Source organism: Staurois parvus, unplaced genomic scaffold (genome assembly GCF_062004578.1).
Source record: "Staurois parvus isolate SC_StPar_1 unplaced genomic scaffold, SC_StPar_1.0 ptg000096l, whole genome shotgun sequence".
NCBI classification, from domain to species: Eukaryota; Metazoa; Chordata; class Amphibia; order Anura; family Ranidae; genus Staurois; species Staurois parvus.
Genome location: NW_028317892.1, coordinates 16,385,104 through 16,412,497, shown reverse-complemented (window position 1 = coordinate 16,412,497; position 27,394 = coordinate 16,385,104). Strand labels below are relative to the sequence as shown.

Sequence of the window (27,394 nt, the reverse complement as noted above, 5' to 3'; positions counted from 1 at the left end):
CAAAAGTTCATCTCAATACTTTGTTATATATCCTTTGTTGGCAATGACAGAGGTCAAACGTTTCCTGTAAGTCTTCACAAGGTTGGCACACACTGTTGCTGGTATGTTGGCCCATTCCTCCATGCAGATCTCCGCTAGAGCAGTGATGTTTTGGGGCTGTCGCTGGGCAACACGGACTTTAAACTCCATCCAAAGGTTTTCTATGGGGTTGAGATCTGGAGACTGGCTAGGCCACTCCAGGACCTTGAAATGCTTCTTACGAAGCCACTCCTTCGTTGCCCGGGCGGTATGTTTGAGATCATTGTCATGTTGGAAGACCCAGCCTCGTTTCATCTTCAATGCCCTTGCTGATGGAAGGAGGTTTGCACTCAAAATCTCACGATACATGGCCCCATTCATTCTGTCCTGTACATGGATCAGTCGTCCTGGTCCCTTTGCGCAGAAACAGCCCCAAAGCATGATGTTGCCACCCCCATGCTTCACAGTAGGTATGGTGTTCTTTGGATGCAACTCAGCATTCTCTCTCCTCCAAACACGACGAGTTGTGTTTCTACCAAACAGTTCTATTTTGGTTTCATCTGACCATATGACATTCTCCCAGTCCTCTTCTGGATCATCCAAATGCTCTCTAGCAAACTTCAGACAGGCCCGGACATGTATTGGCTTAAGCAGGGGGACACGTCTGGCACTGCAGGATCTGAGTCCCTAGCGGCGTAGTGTTTTACTGATGGTAGCCTTTGTTGCGTTGGTCCCAGCTCTCTGCAGGTCATTCACTAGGTCCCCCCATGTGGTCCTGGGATTTTTGCTCACTGTTCTTGTGATCATTTTGACCCCACGGGGTGAGATCTTGCGTGGAGCCCCAGATCGAGGGAGATTATCAGTGGTCTTGTATGTCTTCCATTTTCTAATTATTTCTCCCACAGCTGATTTGTTCACACCAAGCTGCTTGCCTATTGCAGATTCAGTCTTCCCAGCCTGGTGCAGGTCTACAATCTTGTCTCTGGTGTCCTTCGACAGCTCTTTTGTCTTCACCATAGTGGAGTTTGGAGTGTGACTGTTTGAGGTTGTGGACACGTGTCTTTTATACTGATAACAAGTTCAAACAGGTGCCATTGATACAGGTAATGAGTGCAGGACAGAGGTTTCTTTTGGTGGCATTTAATCACCACTGTTTTTTTTTTGTTTGTTTGTTTTGCTATATAAATGGAAAAATACTGAAATTTTAAAAAAACATGTTTTTATTAGTTTCTGTTTTAAAATTTGGCAAATAAATCATCTTTCTTCATAAATTTAGGACAAAACATATTTTGCCATATTTCTTTGGTAAAAATAACCCACATCAGTGTATAATAGTTAGACTGAAGGAAAGTCTACAAACTATGATATATATATACACTGCTCAAAATAATTAGAGGAACACTTTGAAAACACATCAGATCTCAATGGGTAAAATATCATGCTGGATATCTATACTGATATGGATTGGGTAATGTGTTAGGAACATAAGGATGCCCCATTGTTTAGTGGAAATGAAAATTATCAACCTACAGAGGACTGAATTCAAAGAAACCCCAAAAATTAAAGTGAAAAAATGATGCAGCATTTTTTTTTACTCCATTTTCTGAAATTTCATTGCAGCAACTCAGAATGATACTCAGTAGTTTGTAAGGCCCCCATGCATGCCTGACAATGTTGGGCCATGCTCCTAATGAGACTACGGATGGCGTCCTGCAGTATTTCCTTCAAGATCTGGACCATTACTGAGCTCCTGGACAGTCTGAGGTGTAACCTGGTGGCATCGGATGGACCGAAACATGATATCCCAGAGGTGTTCTATTGGTCAGTCGAGCGTGGGGCCATTCAATGGTATCAATTCCTTCATCCTCCAGGAGCTGCCTGCATACACTCGCCATATGAGGCCGGGCATTGTCGTGCACCAGGAGGAACACAGGACCCACTGCAGCAGCGTAGGGTCTGACAATGGGTCCAAGGATTTCATCCCAACACCTAATGGCAGTCTGGGTCTGTAGAGGTCTGTGCGTCTCTCCGTGGATATGCCTCCCCAGACTGTCACTGACCCACTACCAAAACGGTCATGCTGAACAATGTTACAGGCAGCTTAAAGCTCTCCACAGCTTCTCCAGACCCTTTCGGGGTGAAAAGCACAGGGCGCCAGTGGCGGACCTGCCAATTCTGGTGTTCAATGGCAAATGCCAATCAAGCTCTATGGTCCACAAAACGCTTTCAGCTATGTCTACAAAGTATGGGGATACCACCTGTGTGAGACTTTTTCATAGCCTAAATGCATAGAGGGACCCAAAATCCAAGGAGTGCCTTTGGGCTTTTGAGGAGCATATATTTGACATAAATTACGCATCTAATTTCCTGATAACCGATCACATTTTTGGAGGTTCTGGAGCACCAGGACAGTGGAAAGCACCCAAAATAATCCCATTTTAGAAAGCAAGACTCCAAGGTGGTTTCTGAAAGGCATAGGGAGTCTTTTGAAAATGTGCCAAGTATGATGATACCACAGATGTGAGAATTTTTTACAGCCTAGCCATATAGGGGGGTATACGGATTGCAGCAATGCCTGCTCCAGAGAGCATGCACAAGTCGCAGTCCTGGGAGGACGTACCGGTACATAGAGAATGAGAGAAAACCTGCCTAGTTGTTTAGATGGGCAGGGTGGGAACCAATTAAGTGCATCAAGTCAAAAAACATATGAGTCTATTAATAAAACATTTGTTGGACAAATGTCATAAGCATTTGTGGAGGTTGCACAAATTTTCCCCATATTTTTTCTAATACCATAACTTCCTATGATCATCAAGTCCATCTATTGGCCATAATGTGGTATATTTTCTAACAGAGGTATTTCAGAAAAATATACCGCATTTAGACTTCATAGTGTTAAAGAATCAGTAGATTGTGAATGACTGCTGGTTTAAGAGTCTCAACTTAGATGAAGTCTTTGCTGAATTCAGTGGTGTAAACATGACAAAGCTTGGTCCCTCTAGGTCTCTTGAGCTTTAATCCTGTTACTAACATCCCCAATTCTTCTAAACCTGCCCTGAAGCTAACATGCTCACCCTATTTGCTCTTGTCCCCAAAATCCCTACTTTTCATAACTTCTCCTCTCCTTTACCCACCCCTCAACCCCTATGATATGTTGCACCTTGCACCCTTTCCAACAAGAAGATTGCAGCTGCAGCCTCTGCTACCTCTGTCCCTATACCACTAGCTGAATTGCTGAGCTTAGAGGGAACCATAGCCATGGGACAATGAAAAGCTAATGCCATTGTTACATCATATACGTATGTGATTTCAGAGCATACCTGATTATTTACATCTTCTTGGAACAAGCAGTAAGATGTCTGCATGTGATTGCCAAGATACATCCACCTGTTATTACAATGGGTATTCAATCTCTCCGAGTTTTTATTTATAACAGAGAATGCAACAGAAAGAGTGCCAAAATGCAGAATGACATGTCCTCATAGGAAGCCACTAAGTAATTCAACTGACCATAAGCTATCCATAACCAAAATATAATTTTTTTCTCAATTCCTACTTTAATAAATGTTGTGCACTCTGGGACTTATAGTGACACTAAATAATATCATTATTCTCCAAAAATAAGCCATACACATCCACTACTTAGTGGCCCTGTCATCTATTTTTCATGAAATCTTTCTTGTAGTACCCTCTCTGAGCTGTTGAACCTCTCCTTTTCCCTCTCACATTCGTCTGTTTGGAACAAACAGTGCACACTAGTTACAGTCATGTGTACTGCTCTATGCACACTACAGATCCCATAATCCAAAGTCCATCTCAGGAGTGAACAAGAGAGGTTGGCTACATTTTCACAAACAGTGGGACCATGAAGACTGAATGTAGCTACCTTCTAATAGAGGTCAAATGACAAAAAAAGGAATTTAGAGCTATGGAGAAGACTAGGGGAATGTTTGAGTTAAAGTATGGGTGCTTCCTTACCTTAGGTAAAAAGGCAAAGACATTGTAGATATTTATAATAACATTATAAATATAGATAGATAGATAGATAGATAGATAGATAGATAGATATAGATATGTATGTGTGTATACACCCTGAAAACCCATCTCTTCAGGGAAGCCTACCCCGCCCTCACCTAACAGCCGATCTCCTCCACTCCTCCTACCACTCCAACCCCCACAGCCATTTCCTCCTGTACCACTATCCCCTCCCTCCTAGATTGTAAGCTGGAAAGAGCAGGGCCCTCGAACCCCTCTTGTATTGTTTTGTTACTGTATTGTCTCATGTACTGTCCCCCACTATAATGTACAGCGCTGAGCAAACCTTTTGGCGGTATATAAATACTGTATAGTAATATATATATATATATATATATATAATTTTTTTTTAATGTATGTATTTATTTTTTTAAATTTTTTTAATATTTGGCTTAGAGAGATAGCGGTGGAGAAACGGCCATACATTGATCTTTCCAGTGAAAATCTGGGCGGGGGGGGGGCCAGCACAAGTCTGATCATTGGAGGACAGGCAAACTGTTGTCCCAGCACAGCCAGAAAACCGAACACACTAAGGTGGATGTGCTCTCATGTCTAGTGTAGTCAGTTTTAAATAGGAAAGCAAAGGAACTGACAGGATCACCAGGAATTTCAAACAATGGAATCAATACAAAGAGAACAGGATACTTTTTAACACATCAGGTCACCTCATTTAAAAAAAATTTTAAATCTATATGTGCTTTTTTTTTTCTTGAGTATAAGTACAAATATATGTTCCAAGCATATTTGAATCCACTTACTGCTGACTGACTCATTACCTCTTCTGGAAGTGTATTCCAAGCATCAATTACTCTTTCAGTCAAATAATACTTCACACATGTACATGAGACAGCATACACATGTTAGAAATATGAAATGTTGGAGTAACATATTCTTTAAAGAATATGTAAACCCAACATTTCATATTCCTGATATGTGCCTGCTGTACCATGTACTTGTATTAAAAAGTATCCTCTTCTCTTTGTATTGCTTCCTTTATGTGAAATCTCTGGTGTTTCTGCCAGTCCCTCTGCTTTCCTATTACAAACTGACCACACTGCGTGTTTAGCAACCCTGGATTTCATATGTTTTGATCATACATTATTAACATTGTGATTTCTTGAACACGTTACCCCCAGGGACCATTATTTTTCTCTTCTTCTTCTTCTTCTTCTTCTTTTCCTTTCCCTTTCTCTTGATGACTGTTCTTGGGTTCGTTGTGTCTCTCCTGTTTATGTACTCTACCTGCCCTATCACCATTCTTGTGACGCAACTAGGAAATAATTGCAACTTTCAACCAGGGTGTGATTGACCCTTCTTCTTTTACATTCTCTCTTTCCCTTTCTTTTCTTTTCTGGTTCTTTTCTAATTTTTTTTTTTTTTTCGCTAGCTCTACTTTACTACAATGTATTTTGTTGTATTGGCTTCTCACCATTATATTGGCTTTAGGGTCAAATAAGCACAGTAACCCCATGAGATGTTATTCCTTTCTTGTATGGTAGGGCTTGTTGCCCTTAGGTTCTACTTCAATTATCTTAAGCTGTTATTGGTTTTTATGCTTGAATTTAAAAAAAAATGTTAGCGAACTATTTTCACACTCGGTTTCGGTCCTTTGCAACTGCCACTTGAATAATGTCGCTTCTAATATTTTGTTATGACATGCTGCTGTACTTTATATTACAATGTATACATTTTTCTAAAGTTTTCATTATGTGGCTCTGTATCTCTGTGTGTCATTTGTCAATAAAACCTTTTGTTAAAGCAAAGCTGACCACACTGGGCAAGAGAGCACAGCTTGGTCAGTTGTATAGCTGTGCTTGGAACTCAGGGGCTGATTCACTAAACCTGGAGAGTGCAAAATCTGGTGCAGCTGTGCATGGTAGCCAATCAGCTTCTAACTTCATCTTATTCAATTAAACTTTTACAAAAAGACATGGAAGCTGATCTGACCTGACCCCCCCCCCCCCACACACACACACACACACACACACACAGCCATTTACTGGGAAGATCCATGTGCTGCTGTTTCTCCACCCTAGCTTCTTATGCAGCTGAGAACAGAGGGAATGTGATCATATATAAAAGGAGTAAAAATGCATTTATAATTTTTTTTTATATCTGTATACTAATTGTTTGACTTTCATTTATATTTTAAACTGAAAAGGTTGTTTTACAAGGTGAGGGTTTGCATTCTCTTTGATTGTAAGCTGTAACAAGCAGGGCCCTCTGTTTTCTCTTGTACCAAATTGTATTGTAACTGTTATGTCTACCTTCATTTTGTAAAGTGCTGCACAAACTGTTGGCGCTATATAAATCCTGTATAATAATAATAATCTGTATTGTATGCATACAGGTCTCTCCCCCTTCAGCGATTTTCAGCGATCACCAGGTGCCGGCGAGTAATCACCGGCCAGGACCCGGTGATTGACAGCCAAGGCCGCGAATAGCGTCACGGGTAGTACACGCACCCCCTACCCGGAACTGCAAAGTCACGTATGTATACTTTAAGAATAAATACTTGAATATAATTTTTTTATTACACCAGAGTTAAGTTCATTTTAAGAGCATTTCAATGTGTGGCCTTTTTCATCCTTTATCACCTGGCTGTGAAAAGATGGGCTGTAATCATGAAATTACAACACACTACCACTTCCTCCGCTGACTTCACCAGCAGTCACATTAACGTAAATATTATCAGCCCGATGGTCATTGTTTTACAACGTAATCTTTTGTAGATTTAGAACTTCCTTCCAAGTTCCAACAAGCTTCCTTCTTGCTTTTCAACCGGACAGGATGACCAACATAAGAAAATATTTACAAACTGACTTCACTGAGGAATAAAATGAGTTACTTTTCCTGAATGATGAGCTAATCTCTGTAGATGGTCTCCAGCATTATTGTTTCCTCGGGTCATATTATTTTAAAACATTGGCTGTCATTATCCAGGTGTGACTGATGCCTGAGGGTGTGAAAAAGTGTTCACTTCATAAATCTGTACCCCAAAGAGCTGAGTGAAATAACTAGTTGCAAGTAGCAGTTTATGAATAACGATTGTCTGGGTTCTGAAATTGTGCGATTTTCTGTAGAAGACATATTCACTAAAATATTCAGGTAAATCAAAATTGATGAATCTGCCATCCAGTGATTTGATTATTACTATTGCAGTCAAAAATTGAACTATAAATGCTTACTGATTGATACTGGTTATTATATTTATCATCATTGCATTTATACCATTTTTTAACAGACCCCCATAAAGATAGATTTTAAAGCACATCAATGTACAAAATGTAAAATCATATATTTATTTGCATACTGTATTTCAATTATTTTCTAGCCTACTCAGGGTGCAGGCACTCCTCCCTTTTGAGTCACCCCTTGTCTCTGCCCCCCCTTACCCATCTCTGAGCACTGTCCCTTGGTTTCACCCCCTACCCACATCCTAGTACTGCACTTTCTAGAGATTACAGGACCACCATTCATTTTGTGGTGCTAAGTTATTTGTATATAATTTGTTGATAACAATGATAGCAGTAAAATAGACCCCCAGCAGCAAGTAACAATAGATTTCCCCAGCAACAATGGATCCTGCAGAAAAATTAGACCCCCCACAAAAAAATACCCCCCAGTAATGATAGACACACCAGCAACAAAAGACCCCATCAGTAACAACAGATCTCCCAGCAGTGAGCATCAATAGACTGTCCATCAGCCACCAACAATAGACCTCTCTCAATAGAAGATCCTTCCCTCAATATAAGACCCCCAAAAAACAATAGATCCCCCATCAGCAACAAATGACCTCCCCAGCAACAATAGATCCCCCTCAAATGACAATAGAACCCCCAGTAGCCAGCAACAGACCCTCCAGCACACCCAACCACCCCTTTCCATTACATACATTCAGTGACGGAGGTGCTGTAACTGGGTTCCCGCTGAAATAAAAGCCCTGAGCCTACTCCTATTAATCTGAATGATCTTTTAAGTTTGTAAATATCCACACACATTTAATTCTGTGACACGTATGCACTATGCCCTGTGAGTAGGTACTGCTGTGTCACACATTTCACAGAGCCTTCCTTCTGAACTACAGAGGTGCTAAGAGGTGGAGTTTAAGGAGGTGGAGTCAGTACAGGAATCCTTGCTTGCGGGCAGCAAGGTACCATGGGATATGTAGTCCTTACATATAGAAATGGAAAAGCAAGAAAAAGAAGTTGTTCTGGAAAGAGATGACCAGTCAGTACAGGAATCTCTGCTTGCAGGCAGCAAGGTACCATGGGATATGTAATCCTTAGAAATTGAAAGTAAACAGGAGAGGAGAAGCTGCAAAGCGTTCTGGGAATACAGTAAATTGTGAAAACAGATGGTCAGTAGGCAAGCAGAATTCACAACAGGAAAGGAGATTTATCCAGTAAGCTTATATCGGATTGTCTAACATAATTATTGCTTGTATTATTATTACAATGCTGATGTTTTTAAAAAAAATGTATGCTGCCACTACAGAACTCCTTTAACCACTTGCCCTCCAAAGGATTTACCCCCTTCCTGAACAGGCCATTTTTTGCGGTACAGCGCTGCATTACTTTGACTGACAATTGTGCGGTCATGCAATGAGGCATCCAAATAAACTTACGTACTTTTTTACTCACAAATAGAGCTTTTTTTGGTGGTATTTGATCGCCTTTGCATTTTTTTTTGCGTTATAAACAAAAAACACTGACAATTATGAGAAAAAAAACCTATATTTTTAACTTTTTGCTATTAAAATGTCCAGTAAAAATTTTTTTAAAAAATCTAATTTTGTTATAAATTTAGGCCAAAATGTATTCTGCTACACGTCTTTGCTTAAAAAAATCCCAATACGTGTAAATGAATTGGTTTACGTGAAAGTTATAGCATTTACAAATCAGTGTATATATACTGGAATTTCTTTTTCTTTTAGTAATCGTGGCGATCGCAGGCATTCTGACACTGGGGGGAACTGACTTGGTGTCACTGACATCCCCAGTGACACCAATACAGTGATCAGTGCTAATAAAAAGCCCTGACAGTGTGCTAATGGCACTGGGCAAGAAGGGGTTAATATGTGGTCGATCAAAGGGTTAACTGTGTGCTATTTCACTATGTTGGCTATGTGTGTGCTTCACTGCAAGCAGATCCATACAAAGCAAGTGTGCAGGAGCTGACAGGGGAGAGATTTGCCCTCTGTTTACTCTTGTACCAAATTGTTGGCGCTATATAAATCCTGTATAATAATAATAATAAACTGGATTGTTTGCATACAGGTCTCTCCCCCTTCAGCGATTTTCAGCGATCACCGGGAGCCAGTTAGTAATCACCGGCCAGGACCCTGTGATTGACAGCCGAGGCGGCGAACAGTGTCACGGGTAGGGTGCGCGCCCCCTACCCGGAACTGAAATATCGCGTACAGGTGCAAGAAAAAGTATGTGAACCCCTTGGGATTACGTGGAGTTTTGCATGAATTGGGCATAAAATGTGCTCTGAACGTCTAAGTCATCTAAGTCACAACAATAGAAGAACACAGTCTGCTGAACATAATACTACACAAACATTAGATGTTGCCATGGTTTAATTGCACATAACATGTAAACATTCACAGTGCAGGGAGGAAAAAGTATGTGAGGCCCTAGCTTAATGACTTCTCCCAGAGCTAATTGGAGCCAGGAGTGAGCCAACCTTGACTCCAATCAGTGCCCTTAAAAAACACACACCTGTTTTGGGTTTACTGGTTTCAAGAAGCACTGTCTGATGTGAACCATGCCTCGCAGAAAAGAGCTCTCAGAAGACCTACGATCAAGAATTGTTGACTTGCATGAAGCTGGTAAGGGTTACAAGTTGAAGTTTGCAAAAGAGCACCTGGATGTTCCACAGCACTACTGGCAAAATATACTGTGGACAGATGAAACCAAGATTGAGTTGTTTGGGAAGAACACACAACACTATGTGTGGAGAAAAAAAAGGCACAGCACACCAACATCAAAACCTCATCCCCACTGTAAAACATGGCGGAGGGAGCATCATGGTTTGGGGCTGCTTTGCTGCCTCAGGGCCTGGACGGATTGTTGTCATTGATGGGAAAATGAATTCCAGAGTTTATCAAGACATTTTGCAGGAAAACGTACGACCATCTGTCCGCCAACTGAAGCTCCGCAGAGGATGGGTGATGCAACAGGACAATGACCCAAAGCATACAAGTAATTCAACAAAACAATGGCTGCAACAGCGCAGAATACGCCTTCTGGAGTGGCCCAGTCAGAGTCCTGACCTCAACCCGATTGAAATGCTGTGGCATGACCTTAAGAGAGCGATTCACACCAGACATCCCAAGAATATTGCTACACTGAAACAGTTTTGTAAAGAGTAGTGGTCCAAAATGACTCCAGATCGTTGTGCAGGTCTGATCTGCAACTACAGGAAACATTTGGTTGAGGTTATTGCTGCCAAAGGAGGGTCAACCAGTTATTAAGTCCAAAGGTTCACATACTTTTTCCTCCCTGCACTGTGAATGTTTACATGTTATGTGCAATTAAACCATGGCAACATCTAATGTTTGTGTAGTATTATGTTCAGCAGACTGTGTTCTTCTATTGTTGTGACTTAGATGACGTTCAGAGCACATTTTATGCCCAATTCATGCAAAACTCCACGTAATTCCAAGGGGTTCACATACTTTTTCTTGCAACTGTATATATACATGATTTTGGTCACCCCTGCTGCCCTGTAGCAGTATTTCTGCTATGAGGCGGCATGGAACTGGTTAATCTGAATGATCTTGAAGTTTGTAAACTTACTTTGTGAAGATCCCCACACATTTACTTCCTTGAATTTTGTGACACGTATTCACTAGGCCCTGTGAGTAAGCAATGCTGTGTCACACATTTCACAGAGCCTTAGGCTTGTTTCACATCTGTGTGGGTGGTGCCGCTGTGGAACCCGCACAAATACCTGTAGCTGCACCACCCACACAGAGGAATGTGAGACCCATTAATTCTAATGGCACCCCGCCCGCATTGGAAATCACAACCGTAGGGGGATCCGAGGTTCCCGTACGGGCTGCGATTTCCAAAGAAGTGCGGGGACTTTTTCCCTGTGTGTCACGGGGCACAGGAGTCCATTTAAATGAATGGGCTCTTGTGCCCACACAAATCGCCTCACATATGTGAACCTGGCCTTACACAGGATCTCTCAGCTCTGAATAGTGTGAGGTGGAGAGCTGAAGTTACATCAATGAGGAGAGTTCTGAGAGATGAGAGGGAAGGGTCAACCCCCCCCCCACTATAGAGAGATAAGCTTTGTTCATATTTCACGTCTGAGGTTTACAACCACCTGAAAAAAAAGTCAGCAGCTACAAAAAGTATAGCTGCTGACTTTTAAAATACAGACACTTACCTGTCCCTCAGTCCAGCGGTGTCCTCACCACAGCTGGTGTCACCAGTCATCTTCTCTCCCTTGCTCCGACATCTTCAGTGTGGGCACCCGGCTGTGACAGCTTGCGGCTTCACTGCGCATGTGGGAGAAGCTCTGTGCTTTATGAATGGCTCCGTAGTCTTCTGGGACCTGTCACGTGTCCCAGAAGACTACGAGGAGGGGGGGGGTGGAGGACAACTTCCGCTCCAATCACCTAGGCGATCACAGCGGAAGTTGAAGCGGGTACCTGTCAAATTCTGGTACCCACTCCCCAAAGGTGCCAATCCTTAATGGGGAGCGAGGGACACAGGCTTAAAGCAGAACTTCCCCTTTTAGGTGGAGCTCCGCTTTAAGGTAACTTGCTATACAGCACATTGCATTCAGCAAGGGCCTTACTATGAGCCATGGGGTCTCTTAAGGGGGACAGTGCACTCACAGTACCAAGTTTGAGAATACATCCCAAACACGGTACTTCCAGTGCTACAGAGTACTGTTTGCTAGAAATAGTATAGATAAACACACACACATATTAGATTAGCTGATGCATAGTTAAGGTGATACCAACTATCCTTTCTGACCATTATCTAATTAAATATTAATGCAAATAAATTTCATTAGTTACATCAGATTGTGTGTGTGTGCTTAATGTATGACTACCTCTAATGTTCTTTGCAACAGGCTGCCACAGATTTTAGAAGCTTTTTTTGTGGTAGTATTCTCTTAGTATTTTCCTAAAATTCTGTAATTTTCTATAAAGAAGAAAATGTGTTGTTAACATTAAACTCATGTTGCTGGTAGAAAGGATGCCATGAACACAAAAAGTAAACATTTCCATACTAATAATTAAAAAAAGGAAGAGTAGGAAGAGGCAGGGGTTAATTAGACAAAATAGGGGTTTAGTAGGAAAGATTTTTTTATATAATAAAAAGTAAGAGCCAGAACACAATTTAAGGATCCAGGATTACAATTCTGTGGATAGTTGGTTCAATATCACAGAAGACAATGGGAACATAAAACAATTGATTATTTTAACGACTCACAGACCTCCTGTCCACATTGTACTGCACAGCGACATACTTGTACGTCTCTGGCCTCTTCCGGGTACAGGACACGCTTGTACACAGTGACAACAGGAGTTTGTTAGCAGGTCCTGGCCAATGATTCATGGCCGGGACCTGCTGATCAATTGTGTCCAGTCACAGCTCAGAGCCCTGTGTTGGCAATCAACACAGGGTTCTGTACAGAGGGAGCGGAAACTTGATTAACCGAGATGTTAGCCACTGTTATTAGTACAGTGACAGTGTATAGTATTATCACTGATCACTATATTAGTGTCACTGGATATGTCAGTGACAGTAAGTCAGTTCCCACCCAGTGTCAGTTAGTGTCAGATTGCCCATGCACTATTACAGTCACACTATAAGTCAGTGATCACCACCATTAGTAGTATAAAAAAAAGAATTCAATTATATTTACCATAGTTTGTAGATGCTATAACTTTCCTGTAAACAAATCAATACAGTTTTTTTTCTTTCCTGTGGACTTTAAATTACCAATTGTCTTTCCTCTTCAAGTGTCTTAGTAAAGGACCCCGTACCAGGTTCCTGCAGTGTCCAATAGCTTATTCTCGGGCATTCTAGGCAGTGCAACCCTGAATATCCCAAGCCTCCAGTCAAAGATTAGGTGCAAAGAAGAGATCTACACTATTATAAATACAGCTCAACTATTCCTTAAAATACACCTAAAAACAAAACCTTATTTAGATAAATATAGAAGTTGGTGAGAGGTTAGAACCACTAAAAGAATAGGTAACTATCTGTGTCTCCACTAGAGAGATTCACACTTCAAGTTTTTGCTGATCACCAATGTCACCGGGAAAAGAAGGTGACGGTAAATCCCAAATTTTGAACAGACACCAGAAGAGGAATAGAAGGGAAATCTTTCAATGGGGCCACTTGCTCCAACAACAACTAAGAGTGAATTTCCCTCACATTGGGAAGATATGTTTTTATTTGCTGTTGGGTCAACTGAAAATTTCCCTAATGGGATACAGTTGGGAAAAAGTATTCTCCCCTACTCTATCCAAAATGAATTACTTGCCCTATCCCTCACTCCTCTCTGCACAGTAGGGGTTGTGGGTGGTCCCTTGGTGTCATGACATACAATGCAGACTATAAACCCTGCATTGTATGTGAGGAGGAGAGCTTGCAACTACAGATTACAGAGGAGATATCAGAAACCTGTTACATAGATGGAAGGAGCCTACAGGAACGAGGAGTAAGGTAAGTATTCCTGCACCCTTAGACTTAAAACTCAACTAAAAAAAAACCTTGCAGCTCATTATGTATAGGGGGTACCGAATAATACAACATTACCTGACTGCTCACTCCAGCCAGCTTCAAAGGTGCCCTCTTTTCCCTGAAGCTGTGATCTGTGGGAACAGTGCAGGGCTATTTATCCTGCACTGTACATGGTGGGAGCGAGAGTATGACCACGCCCTTAGAGAGGAGGCTGTGTGGGACCAGAAGTATCACTGGAGATACCTTGCTGTACTGAGGACAAAGGTGAGTAGTACATCCATTTCCGCAAGCCCCTAGACTTAACAGCATTTAACCATTGCGGTGGGGGGGCAATGCAAAGATATTTTTTTATTGTTTTCAAAGTTGGCCTTTAATGGCCAGTTACCCTTTGCTGTGCGGGGGGGGGGGGCACTGCAAGTGTCTATTTTGTTCAATTCCCTTCCCCCAATTCTGATTACTATCGCATTAGCTAAGGGAAATGTTATACCTATAAAATGCAGGCTATGGAGAGCATACACTTGAAAGTGCCATTATGAACTGCGGAGGGGTCCAGTGGACAACAATGTATATTATGGTCTGCACTATGATATTTTGCAAAGTTACAGTGAAAAAAATCCCTCCATGTTTATTATTTATGTTATTGCAATGGAGCTATTAAAATGACTGGTGGAACAGCTTAGGTCTTTTGAATATGGTAGAAATATCTTAATCGGTGTTGGCTGCAGTTACAATGCACTCGGCCTACAAGCAGCTGTAGAAAAAGTATATTGTAGAAATTGGTAAACCATTATTAGACAATAACAATAATAGGAAATTAGCTCATTGCTTCATTTCAACTAAATATCTCTAAAGAGACAAAACAGAAAAAACGTGTTAATTTATAGACTGCAATGATTTAACAGGATGCTGATTTGGGAAACAAATGATTACAATGGTTTTCAATTAAAGGCTGCCAGATGCAAAATTAAAATACAGTTTAAATAATGATGTGTTGTACATTCATACTTTTAGGGAAACAAATAATGAGAATTATTCTTCTTATTTTAATTGTTTATATAGTACTATATCAATCAATTTACATCAGTCTCTTCTCTCCTATGAAGCTCACCGCCAAGCACCTCTACCACATACATTATTTTGCCAATAGTATTGGGACACCTCTCCAAATCATTGGATTCAGGTGTTCCAATCACCTCCATGGCCACAGGTGTATAAAATCAAGCGCCTAGGCATGCAGACTGCGTCTACAAACATTTGTGAAAGAATGAGTCGCTCTCAGGAGCTCAGTGAATTCAAGCATGGTGATAGGTTGCCACCTGTGCAGTAAGTCCATCCGTGAAATTTCCTTGCTACTAAATATTCCACAGTCAACTGTTAGTGGTATTATAACAAAGTGGAAGTAACTGGGAACTACAGAAACTCAGCCACAAAGTGGTAGGACACGTAAAATGACAGAGCGGGGTCAGTGCATGCTGAAGCACACAGTGCGCAGAAGTCACCAACTGTTTGCAGAGTCAATAGCTAAAGACCTCCAAACTTCACGTGGCCTTCAGATTAGCACAACAACAGTGCGTAGAGAGCTTTATGGAATGGAATATATTTATATAGCATTTTCCTCTCTGGGTACCGAAAGTGTATTATCTTCTGTTGGAGCAGCTATTTTGGCCACCCTCAAAACAATACCATACTAAGGCCAATTTTAGACAGGAGCCAATTAACCTATCAATATCTCTTTGGAGCCTGAGAAGAAACCCACCCAAGCACAGGGAGAACATATTTTATACAGATATTGTCCAGACCAAGACTCAAACTGAGGACTCCATTACTGCAGGTCCGAATGCTAACCACAACTCCACTGTGCTGCCACATGTTGTAGTGGCTGTTATCTTAGAAAAATAAATGTTCACTTTGCTTAGTAAATAAGATCTCTCGACACACATAATGTTTTTAGCAGGAGCCTCTGAGATTTAATGTGAAAGTGATCCAGATAATCACTAATTATTAAATTAATAATTTACAATACTCTCGGGTTCCACTCCCCAAACTGGCCCCTCCACTTTGTGGTCCTGGGAGCCTGGGACCACAACAAGTGTCTTTAGGATGGAAAGCTGTATGTGAAGTCAGACGTGCTCAGCTCTGAGTGTATGATTTCAGATCTATCAGAATCCCAGCTAGAAAGCCAAGTGCACAGCAGATCAAGCACACTTTGTGCTTGATCGCCTGTAGCAGAGGGCGGGGAGACATTAGGGGTCTAATAGAACCCTGATGTCTACACAAAGAGTTCCTGTCATCTACCCAATGATACTGCAACTCCTTCACTTTGCAAACACCTGCAAATGTAAGCACACGCATAAGGTATGCAAATTTATGGAAACAGGGATTGCCACACGTTATACAGTATATCTCCATGAACATGAGCAAGAGCAACAATTCTAGGGCTATCATTTACAATTTACTTTAAATTGATGGTCACCACCTGTTGATAATTTTGGGTACCATAGTTTTTTGCCATTTTGCAGGTGCATACTGTTTTGAGGCTTGACATATATGCCATCTGTTTACTTAGCACTACCTCATCTTTTATTTTGTCCCAGACAATGGTTATTAAAATGTGTTTGTGTGCAATAAAATTTAATTTAGTCTTTCTTTTTCCTGAAAATATATTTAATCAACAGATGTGCAAATGTCATACGCCATAAAAAAATTACAACTACCTTCTTTTTATTCTACAGGGCCTCTGCGTTCAGAAAATATATAATGCTCTGGGGGTAACTTTATAATAAAAATGCAGATTTTAAAATGTGTGTCAATAATAGAAAAATTGCTCCAAAGGGGAAATAGGGAAATACTCAATTATGTGCAAAGAAGTAAAGAAAAACAAAATTTTTGCATTCACATGATTGAAGGATCGGTGTGAACATGTAGCAAGTGAATGAATAAACCTCCCGGTAATGCTACTACTAAACTGCAGCTAGAGAGAGCTCTAATGATTTGTAATGTGTCTTCAGGAGACTAACAACCAATAAGCTCAACTTAAACTTGGAGTGAGCAACATGTGTTTTCTGTTTTCTTCTTGATACAGTTTAGTTACACTTGGTTTATGCTTTTTTCAGTTTTCTGTTTGTTCTGACATTCACTTTCTATGTTTAGTACCCTATATATTATTAATGGTAGCTGTCTAACACAAATTAATGCGCTTTTCCAAGTGGCCTGCACTGCCACTATAGAAAGTAATTATCTGTATAATGTGATCCATTTCTGTTTGTCACATTAAACTCAGAATGAGCAAGTGAGCAACATGTGTTTTCTGTTCTCCTCAGAACAGGCTGCGTCTTTGTCATACCTCCTACGCAGATCACCAATAAACCTTTAACAAATACAGCTTAGCCTCTTTTACAAAATGTGACCATTTCTTTCGTTAAATGAAAAAACTCTACCTCATTGGAGGAAGTCAAAACTACTGATTTGTCATATTCAGTTTCAGATTCAGCATCCCCCTAGCCAGATCACATATGTAAGAGGGTGACAGCGTATGTTAAGACTTCTATTTCCACAATTACAGCTTTCTATAACGTGGTTCTCCAGCTGTTGTTAAACTAAAGTCCCAGCCTGCCATGCCAGTAAAATGCTGTGCGTAATGCTGAGGTGGCAGTATATGCTGGGACTTGTATTTCCACAAAAAACAGCCTCTCTCACCCAGTGCCTCTCTGGCTGCTGTCATATGATAAGACTCAACATGTTTTGAGATCCAGATTATATATGAATGGCAGGGGGTTCCAAGGCATCTTGGGCCTTGAAGTTACCTGTTAGATAGATCTGCTCTAAAACGATATACAGCTAGCATGCCAAACAGAAAATATGCCACATCAAAGTAGATTTATTATGGTTTTAAGTGTCTGTGTCAAGTTAAAGACACATACTAATTTAAAGAAGGGAAAAGAGCATGCATTGCAAGGAATACATAATTGCACTGGGTTATGCATGCTCATCCATAAAGCTATGTAGCAAATCATACACTGATCATACACTGATGTTTAAAGCATACAGTGAGATCTCTGCTCGCAGTTTGCTTTGAATTTTGAAATAATGCTCATTCTGTGCCTTCTGTTCCTAAAGAATGCATATGCCAATATTCTACCTTAAACCCAATTTCTCACAAAGGAATGAAATACGCATGTGCTAAGCAAAGCAGAACATCAAAGTAACTTGTATTTTTGGAGCAAAAAAAGTGTTTTACTCTCCAACATCCAAACATTCACTATATTGCCAAAAGTATTGGAACACCCCTCCAAATCATTGGATTAAGGTGTTCCAATCACCTCAAGTGTATAAAATGAAGCACCTGGGCATGCAGACTGCTTCTACAAACATTTGTGAAAGAATGGGTCGCTCTCAGGAGCTCAGTGAATTCAAGCGTGGTACCGTGATAGGTTGTCATAGGTTGTGCAATAAGTCCATCCATGAAATTTCCTTGCTACTAAATATTCCACGATCAACTGTAAATGGCATTATAACAAAGTGGAAGCAACTGGTAACAACAGAAACTCGGCCACGAAGTGGTAGACCACGTATAATGTCAGCGCATGCTGAAGCGCACAGTGCATAGAAGTCACCAACTGTCTACAGTCACTAGCCAAAGACTTTGTGCTGCCATCGGATTAGCACAATAACAGTGCATAGAGAGCTTCATGGAATGGGTTTCCATGGCCGGGTAGCTGCATCCAAGCCTTACATCACCAAGTGCAATACAAAGCATCAGATTCAGTGGTGTAAAGCACACCGCCACTGGATTCTAGAGCAGTGGAGACATGTTCTCTGGAGTGACAAATCATACTTTTCTGTCTGGCAATCCCATGGACATGTCTGGGTTTCATAGTTGCCAGGAGAACAGTACTTGCCTGACTGCATTGTGCCAAGTGTAAAGTTTGGTGGAGGGGGGATTATGGTGTGGGGTTGTTTTTCAGAGGTTGGGCTTGGCCCCTTAGTTCCAGTGAAGGGAACTCCTAAGGCGTCAGCATGCCAAGACATTTTGGACAATTTCATGCTCCCAACTTTGTGGGAACAGTTTGGGGATGACCCCTTCCTGTTCCATCATGACTGCGCACCAGTGCACAAAGCAAGGTCCATAAAGACATGGATGAGTGAGTTTGGGGTGGAGGAACTTGACTGGCCTGCACAGAGTCCTGACCTCAACCTGATAGAACACCTTTGGGATGAATTAGAGTGGAGACTGCAAGCTAGGCCTTTTCGTCTGACATCAATGCCTGACCTCACAAATGCGCTTCAGGAAGAATGGTCAAATATTCCCATAGACACACTCCTAAACCTTGTGGACAGCCTTCCCAGAAGAGTTGAAGCTGTTATAACTGCAAAGGGTGGCCCAATTCAATATTGAACCCTACGGACTCAGACTGGGATGCCATTACAGTTCATGCGTGAGTAAAGACAGGCGTCCCAATACTTTTGGCAATATAGTGTACAGTATGTCAGTCAAGTAGTGGAAGCAAATCAGGCCCACTGACTGCTAAGTATATAAATTCTGTGAAAATATAAACATTGGAAACAATATTATGTATGCAAAACTTTAATTAATTGGTGACCATACAAAACATTGAAATAAAAAGTCATAATTAGAAAATATTTCATAATTCTAAGATATCATGAATATGCATTTATCAGATTACATGCATCCAGACTGTGAACTAGAAGGAGAGGCAGCATAGTGATGAGCTCATCTCTCAATCACTCTGCTTTCTCCCCCTATCTGCATGCTTCTTGCCAGTGCATGAACTGATTGCCTCCTTGTGCTCTTTCTTCTTACACTTCAGCCCTGCTGTATAGGGATTGCTGATGTCAGGTCAACTTCAGGTACTTAAACTGTTTCCATTTATTGATGTATCAATAATTTGAGGGCTGCATTTACATGTGTCTTTTATATCTGTCTAGAGTTCAGCTTTAAAAATGTGTTTCTTTTTTCCAAAGCAGGTCATAAAATTGTTGTCATAAATCTGGAGGCTATAGTTCAAAACAATTGTCCCCGCATAGTGTTCACAGTGAGTAATGACCATAATAAATTCTGAATTAAAGGCCAATAGCCTGTGGATTCATTTTATGCAAATTAATTCAAAATGTTGGTGATTTTATATGGGAAAGAAGATATACAGTATAACAATAAATGAAAGGCAGTGTTTTATTTGCTGCATTCTCTTTTATTGCGCTGAAGACATCTACGATTGAGTGTGCTATTACTTCTATTATAGAATAGTAAATGTATGCCTTTTTTCACTATGTATAATGGCCTATGAATGAGATAAAATATAAACTTGAAGTGAACATACCCAATTGTGTGCCTACAATGTGTAAGCATGTATGGCATATTAATATGTATATTAGGTTAATTGTTTGTACATGCCAAAGTAAGAGAATATAAGAATGCAGAAAACAATTCACTACTTTTGCATACACATGTGCACAAGGGAACATTGACCAAATGTTACAGTGTGACACCACTTGATAACAATATTTCAGTTTCAGTTTAAAAAAATATGATTACTTCGAGCTGAGTTGCTATAAAATTTAAATTAGCACTGAAGTCCTTGTTCTGTTAAACTGATCACCGGCTTTTTAAATTACGAGAACAGGTTATGCTACATATACTGCTTGGATTTTAGATAAGCCGAGTTTGCACATTATAATGCACTGTCAATGTCAGTATTCTAGAGTGTAGCCAATCAGATTAGACCAAGGGGCAATCCCTGCTTGAATGGTTGAGCCTGAATCATACTTTGCTCTAAAGATGGCCATACACTAGAACAGCTTTCTTTGAAATTTATCATATTAAGAACGATTGTTCAATTTTCTAGGAGCCAAATCAACTTTCGTTTTCGGCTGTAGTGCATGTGGTTTTCATTTAACCACTTCCCGTCCAGCCCATGTACATAAACGGCCGGACAGGAGCAGTGCAGGAGCTGTTGGTCGTTTATAAACGCCCCCCTCATTCACTGCCTGTGCGCGCTCCCTGGGACACAGAGGAACACTAATCACTGTACGGGACCTCTATGTGATCATGTGATTGGTCAATCAGTGATCACATGAATCGTAGTCAATCAGTGATCACATGAATAGCAAGATGTCACTTGCTGACATCATTGCTTACTACGTGTGAAATCTGTGAATGATCACAGAGGTCACATGGTACAAGGCTATTCACAACAGCCTTGCACCATGTGACAATCACAGCTCTCACAGTATTTCTCAATGGCTGAAATGGGTGTAAAAGCAATCAGTGTACAAAAAAAAAAACATCTTCATCACCCCCCACAAGTAGTACAGTGTCACAATGGTGACACTGTACTGCTAGGGTGACAGTATGTTAAAAAAAAACATTAATAATATAAAAAAAATTAAATAAAAATTTAAAAACATTTTTGAAAACTTATAATTTTTGGTTATAAACTAATTTGGGTTATTTTTTTCACTAAAAAGATAGCTGAATACATTTTGGCCAAGATTTATGAAGAAAAATAATTTGTTTGCAAAATTTTATAAGAAAACTACTTTTATTTCAAAATTTTGGACTTTTTTATTTATATAGCAAAACAATAAAAATCTCAGTGGTGAGTAAATACCACCAAAATAAAGTTTTATCTGTCTCAAAAAATGCTAACAAAATTCATATGGGTACAGTGTTGCATGACCGCGCAATTTTCATTCAAATTGTGATAGCATTGAAAGCTGAAAATTGGCCTGGACAGGAAGGGGGTGAAAGTGTCCGGACTTGAAGTGGTTAAAGTGGTTGTAAACCTCTGACATGAAATAAAAATAAAACATATCCCTCTATATTGTGTACCTGTCTCAATACAGAGCACTAAGGGGGGGATTTACTAAAACAGGAACACTCAGAATCCGGTGCAGCTGTGCACGGTAGCCAATCAGCTTCTAACTTTAGCTTGTTCAACTAAGCTTTGGCAATAAAACTGATTGGTTTCTATGCCCAGTTGCACCAGATTTTGCACCCTCCAGTTTTAATAAATAAACCCCTAAGTGTCATTTCTGTCCGCTTCCTCATTCCTCTGCTATCTACATGACTCATTGCTGACAAGTTTTCCTGACAGCAAAAGGTAAAAAGGTGATGGGAGAGATCTACAACACACAACCTGTGATTGACAGCCTCAGCTGTGTTCCTGTGTGTGGTGTGAAGGAGGGGTGTCCCTTCCCTCCAATCAGCTCTCACTGAGCTCTGCAGATTGCAGCTCCTGGTCCCCTGCTTTCTAAAAGGTCAGACAAGCTGTGTAAATTCTGTACTTTAAACAGATGTAATGAAAAATGCAGATAAACAGATACAACTTATGTAGGAGGATTTGTTTTTTTCTGTGTATTACGTGAGGGCAGTCACCTCACTGGGTATATATGTTTACAACCACTTTAAGAAATTACATACACTCCATAATCGAATGTTAAAAGAAAATTAAAGTTTGAAGTACATCTGAACATTTGTTGAGTCATCGAATTTACTGAGAATTTTCATACAAATGTTCATACAAACATACGTATGAATGTTTATTTGAAAATCTGCTAGTGCATGGCCAGATTTAACTAGAAAACCTTTCTTCCCATGTCAGCCAATCTTTTGAAAGCAGTGATAAAGGAGTCAAAGAGTGCAAGCTATGCTCCACTCTTCTCCAGAAAGCTACTCAGACCTCAGGAGTATACTGTATATCTACCACCAGCAGGGGCGTCCCTACACAAGCTCCACGAAAAGGTTTTAAAGAAAGCCGTCAATCTCCGCAAGATAAATCGGATCTTCAGATTGGGGAGCATAATGGTCTGACTCCGATCCATTATGCTCAATCCGCAGATCTGATCCATCCTGCCGGGATCGTCGACTTGCTTTAAAACTTACCTTTCGTGGAGCGATCAGTTAACCCCGTATAGGTTGCAAGCCAATGATCTCCGCAGGATGGATCAGATCGGCGGATTGGGGAGCATAATGGATCGGACTCCAATCCATTATGCTCAATCCGCAGATCTGATCCATCCTGCGGGGATCGTTGGCTTGCTTTAAAACTTACCTTTCGTGGAGTGATCAGTTAACCCTGTATAGGTTGCAAGCCGATGATCTCTGCAGGATGGATCGGATCTGCGGATTGAGGAACATAATGGATCGGACTCCAATCCATTATGTTCAAGCTGCAGATCCGATCCATCCAGAGGGGATCGTCAGCTTGCTTTAAAACTTACCTTTTCGTGCAGCGGATCTGGTGTCACCCCATGCGATAGGTGTCACCTGTTGCGGCGCGCACACCCCGCACCTGCCTAGGGACACCACTGACCACCAGACCTATAAACTGAACCCTTTGTTATCATAACACTTTAATTCTCCCTATATATTAGGTAACGCAGAGGAAACAGAATTTTACATAAAGCTGACTATAAAGTAGTACAATTTTTTTTTGATCATTCTCATCTTAGGAAATTTAATTTGATTTTATAATGGGTAGTGGGGTCAAATCGACAATCCTTTTTGATTGTAGCGACAAGAACATTTAAAAGAGCAGGATGGAAGTTTTTTTTCAAGCAAACAACATTCTCCCGGTGAATGAGGTTTACGTTTGTGAAAAATTGCACATATTGTAATGTATATCAATGCACAAAAGAAACCTGGACTGGGCTTCCATTCAAGTAGAAAGTCTGGATGAAATGTTAAGGGCTTTTAAGTGATATTAGTTGACTCAATGATGGTAAAATGGAATGCTGTGACAAACAATTTTTCTGAATTATTATTATTATACAGAATGTATATAGTGTCAACAGTTTACACAGTGCAATGTTCAAATGAAGTTCTGCTGGTATATGACCAGCTTTAAATGACACCAGACACAGCTCTAATGAAAAGTCTAATGTGAGATTATTTAATGACAGTTTACAGGGAAGTGGTATGCAGTGACCAATGGTGACCACTCAGGTATCACGTTCCAACATTTTAGACTGGGCAGTCAACTTGAAGCTGATTTGCTGCTATGCAGTATTACCATTCCCTTTTGTAATATATTATCACATAAAAATTAAAGTAAAGAATAATGGCGATCAAGTCCACCAAAGCTACCTTGAGGGGTCCCTGCCCACAAGGAGCTCACAGTCTAAGGTCCCTAACTCACATTCACACATACACATACTGGGGCCAATTTAGGCAGGAGCCAACAAACCTACTGGCATGTCTGAGCAGTGTGGAAGAAACCGGAAGCACGGGGAGAACCCATGCAAACACAGGGAGAACCTGCAGGTAGTGTCTTGGTAGGGAACCAACAACCCTAGCGCTGCCAGGCAGAAATGCTACTCACTAAGTCACTGTGTTACCCCTTTAGATAAATGATAGATTTAATGTAATTATCTCCATGTATTAGACATTTTGCACCTTATTCCAAGTAATATTTTGCATAATGTAGTCAGCAGATACACAGTTCTGTGATACATATGTAATACTGTACATAGTAGCAATTAGTACAAAATAATATTGTACATAGTAGCAAGTGGCGAAAAGTGAATTCTAGTTGCTATAATTTACTATACGTTGTGCATACACAATACACTTTGTGCTGCCTTAATTAACAACCTCTGTCAAGAGTCATGTCTTCCTTGTACATGGTGGGCTGTGAGACATTGTCTGCGGGGACAGCATAACTATGATCTTTTAAACTGCAAGATGTTTTTTCATGCCTTATTGTCATAATAAAGTACAAATGATTTAACTAATATGTGTTTGGAATTTCTGTGCCTTTAAAGTCCATTTGCAACATTTTCCCTGTTTCTTTCCCTTCAATTTTTGTCTGTCCTGAGAGATACATGGGGCTACCTTTGCTGGTCTCCCTAAAATACAGGTTGCCTGGCTGTGTACGAGTTTGGTATTCCAGAGACAAAACCTGAAACAAGTGTGCAGAAAATGCGTACCATAAAAAGAACTCTTTATCTGTGTACTTGCTCTGCAATAATGACTCAAACCAAGCAGCCACATGACAGCCAAGCAACCAGCATTTTCAGACAACAGGTTAGCAGTTGCAGCTGACATATTTATCTCATGACAAGTTTCTTTTAAACAAGTCAGACTGATTTTCCTTGTAGTGTTAGGTTTAGGGATGTTGTGGAAACTCACCGGTAAGCTCCTGGGGACAGCAGAGGAGCAGAGAAGAGGTTGCTAGCAGCAGCAGCTGCCCAATCCTTAGTGTCATCATATCATAGGCTCACACAGTACTCCTCCCAGTTCCTAAAATTCTTGGCTCAGGCAGATGTGTCTCCTTCTTCTCTTAGCACTTCTAACACAAGGCAAGAGCAGAAACCCCTTTTTTATCAGAAGCAAAGCGTCATTTTCCTGTGGGCAGCCCATTCATATAGAACTGCTTGGCAGGATGGTGTACACACACATTGTGACGGCCACTGGAGTGACTCATTGCCGAGATCTATGACTCCAGCTGCTAGCAGGCTCCTCTTTTGGCAATTTTCTGAATACTAGGAAAGTTCTAAAAATTTTAACCGCCCGCATGGCTTTTCTTTTTGTGTTTGACAAGTGAAAAAAGGCGGGCGGTGTCATGGTGTGACCTAAAATATGGGATAAGAGATAGCAAGGATGTATATGTATAAGCAGTTCTTCAGTGTCTTGTTGCACTAAGTTGTTGATATGTCAAAACACTCCATATGACAAAACAAATTTTAGCACAACATTTTTACTGGTTATGAAATCATTTCCTCATTTCATTGTGCATGGGTTGGCAGATTAAAATTACATACGGGTTTAAATAATATAAAAGTACAAGAATTCATACTTCAGCTTCAGCCATAAGGGGTTATTTACTAAAGGTGGAGAGTGCAAAATCTGGTGGAACTCTGCATAGAAACCAATCAGCTTCCAGGTTTTATTGCCAAAGCTTAATTGAACAAGCTGATGTTAGAAGCTGATCGGTTACTATACACAGCTGCACCAGAGTGCACCAATTTTAGTAAAACTACCCCATAGCAACCAGATTATATTTTACCTTGCATGAAAAGATTATTTACCTAAAATGTATATTTTATTTTTTTTTTATATATATATATATATATATATATATATATATATATACTGCATATATTATGTTCTGAACTTGTTCAGCCTAGGATGCAGGGAATCACAGCCTGAGCAATTACATGCAAACGGCCGTGAACAGCTGCAGGCGCTGTCAGGCTCCCATTGCCGAGCAATGAGACTTCCCATTTCTATTTGCATTGATCCCACGGGTCTTGCATGGGTAATTGCAAACAGCCCCATTCGCAAATGTGAACGGGGCCTACAGAGTCCTAACTATTTACTTGGATAGAATAAAAGACTAATTAGGTCATCTTTGTGCTCTCCAAGCAGTGAATTCTTACACATGCTAGCTCCGCCAGTCTAAGCTTGGGTTCACACTTATGCGGTGTGGTACACCGCATGTGATTTGCACAGGAACCGCACCGTATTCTTGTGCAAATCACATGCAAATTCTGTGCGGTGCGAGTTGAGACATACATTTTGTATGGCTCTAATTGCACTGCATTCGCACCAAAAAGATGCAAGACCCTTTTTTTGGTCCACACTAGAATCGGATCACATGGGTATTCACACCTATGCGATCAGATTCTGCACATCACTTTTGCGGACCGATTTAGGGGTGTCTTTAACTTAACATACACACCCACAGTGGTTTGCATGAACGGGGTGCGATTTTGATGTGGTGCCGAATTCGCAAGGAAACCGCTGTGAATTCTGCACCACATCAGTGTGAACCCAGGCTTAGATGAGATGTAAATATAAACAGTTTCTGCGCTGCCTCTATTAAGTGAATATAGCACCTTTCTTATGTGTGGGTGCCCCACAAATATGCGTGTGCCTCAATGTCCTATGGGCTAACAAAAATGTATCCCTCCTGCCCAATGATTTAATACATCCCTAGATTGGGAAAACAATATATATAATCTGCGTACTCAAATGTGTAACATAACAACAAATGTGCTAAGGAATAAATAAATACAAACGTGACAATGTACCATCAAACTAAGCATACAGTGCATTTGTATGCAAAAAATAATAAAAAATCAACGTGCAAACATTTGAAAGTTCCAATGTGAAAAAATATCCCCATCCGCATCCAATGTGAAAACTAGGTGATATAATGGTTAATCTTCTTATCCAGGTGTGAAAGCACCTCCACATATTAAAAAACGAAGTTACGCTATGGAAGTCTTCCTTTGATGTTTTTAGGGTGGTGGAGGAGTACCGTGGATGTTCAGGAGGAGTTTTCACAAGTGATTGATCTGGAGGTGCTTTCACATATGGAGTTCGTAACCAGCAGATAGAGGCATCAAGATCATATAGACAGCTTACTCGCTGCAGGAGAGGGACGTAACATCGAATACGCTATCTGACCTACCATTGCAGGTGGTCAATTATTTGTGGTGATTGGGGCTCTGGAGGGGGAGCACTAACTGGAGCACTTAACATAAAGGATTTTCATGGAAAAGAGGATTAACCATTATATCACCTAGTTTTCACATTGGATGTGTATGGGGATATTTTTTTACATTGGAACTTTCAAATGTTTGCACGTTGA

At 40.6% G+C, this 27,394-nt stretch overlaps 1 protein-coding gene across 1 annotated transcript in view; it reads right to left on the bottom strand.

The window, feature by feature from the left end:
* Nucleotides 1-25,269, bottom strand: part of SUSD1 (sushi domain containing 1) — a 259,310-nt gene extending 234,041 nt beyond the window's left edge. The window contains exon 1 of the mRNA XM_089670946.1: nucleotides 24,928-25,269. Coding sequence (XP_089527072.1) covers nucleotides 24,928-25,006 — 79 coding nt within the window. The 5' untranslated portion in view covers nucleotides 25,007-25,269. The remainder of the gene's footprint in view (nucleotides 1-24,927) is intronic.
* Nucleotides 25,270-27,394: the final 2,125 nt, after the last annotated feature.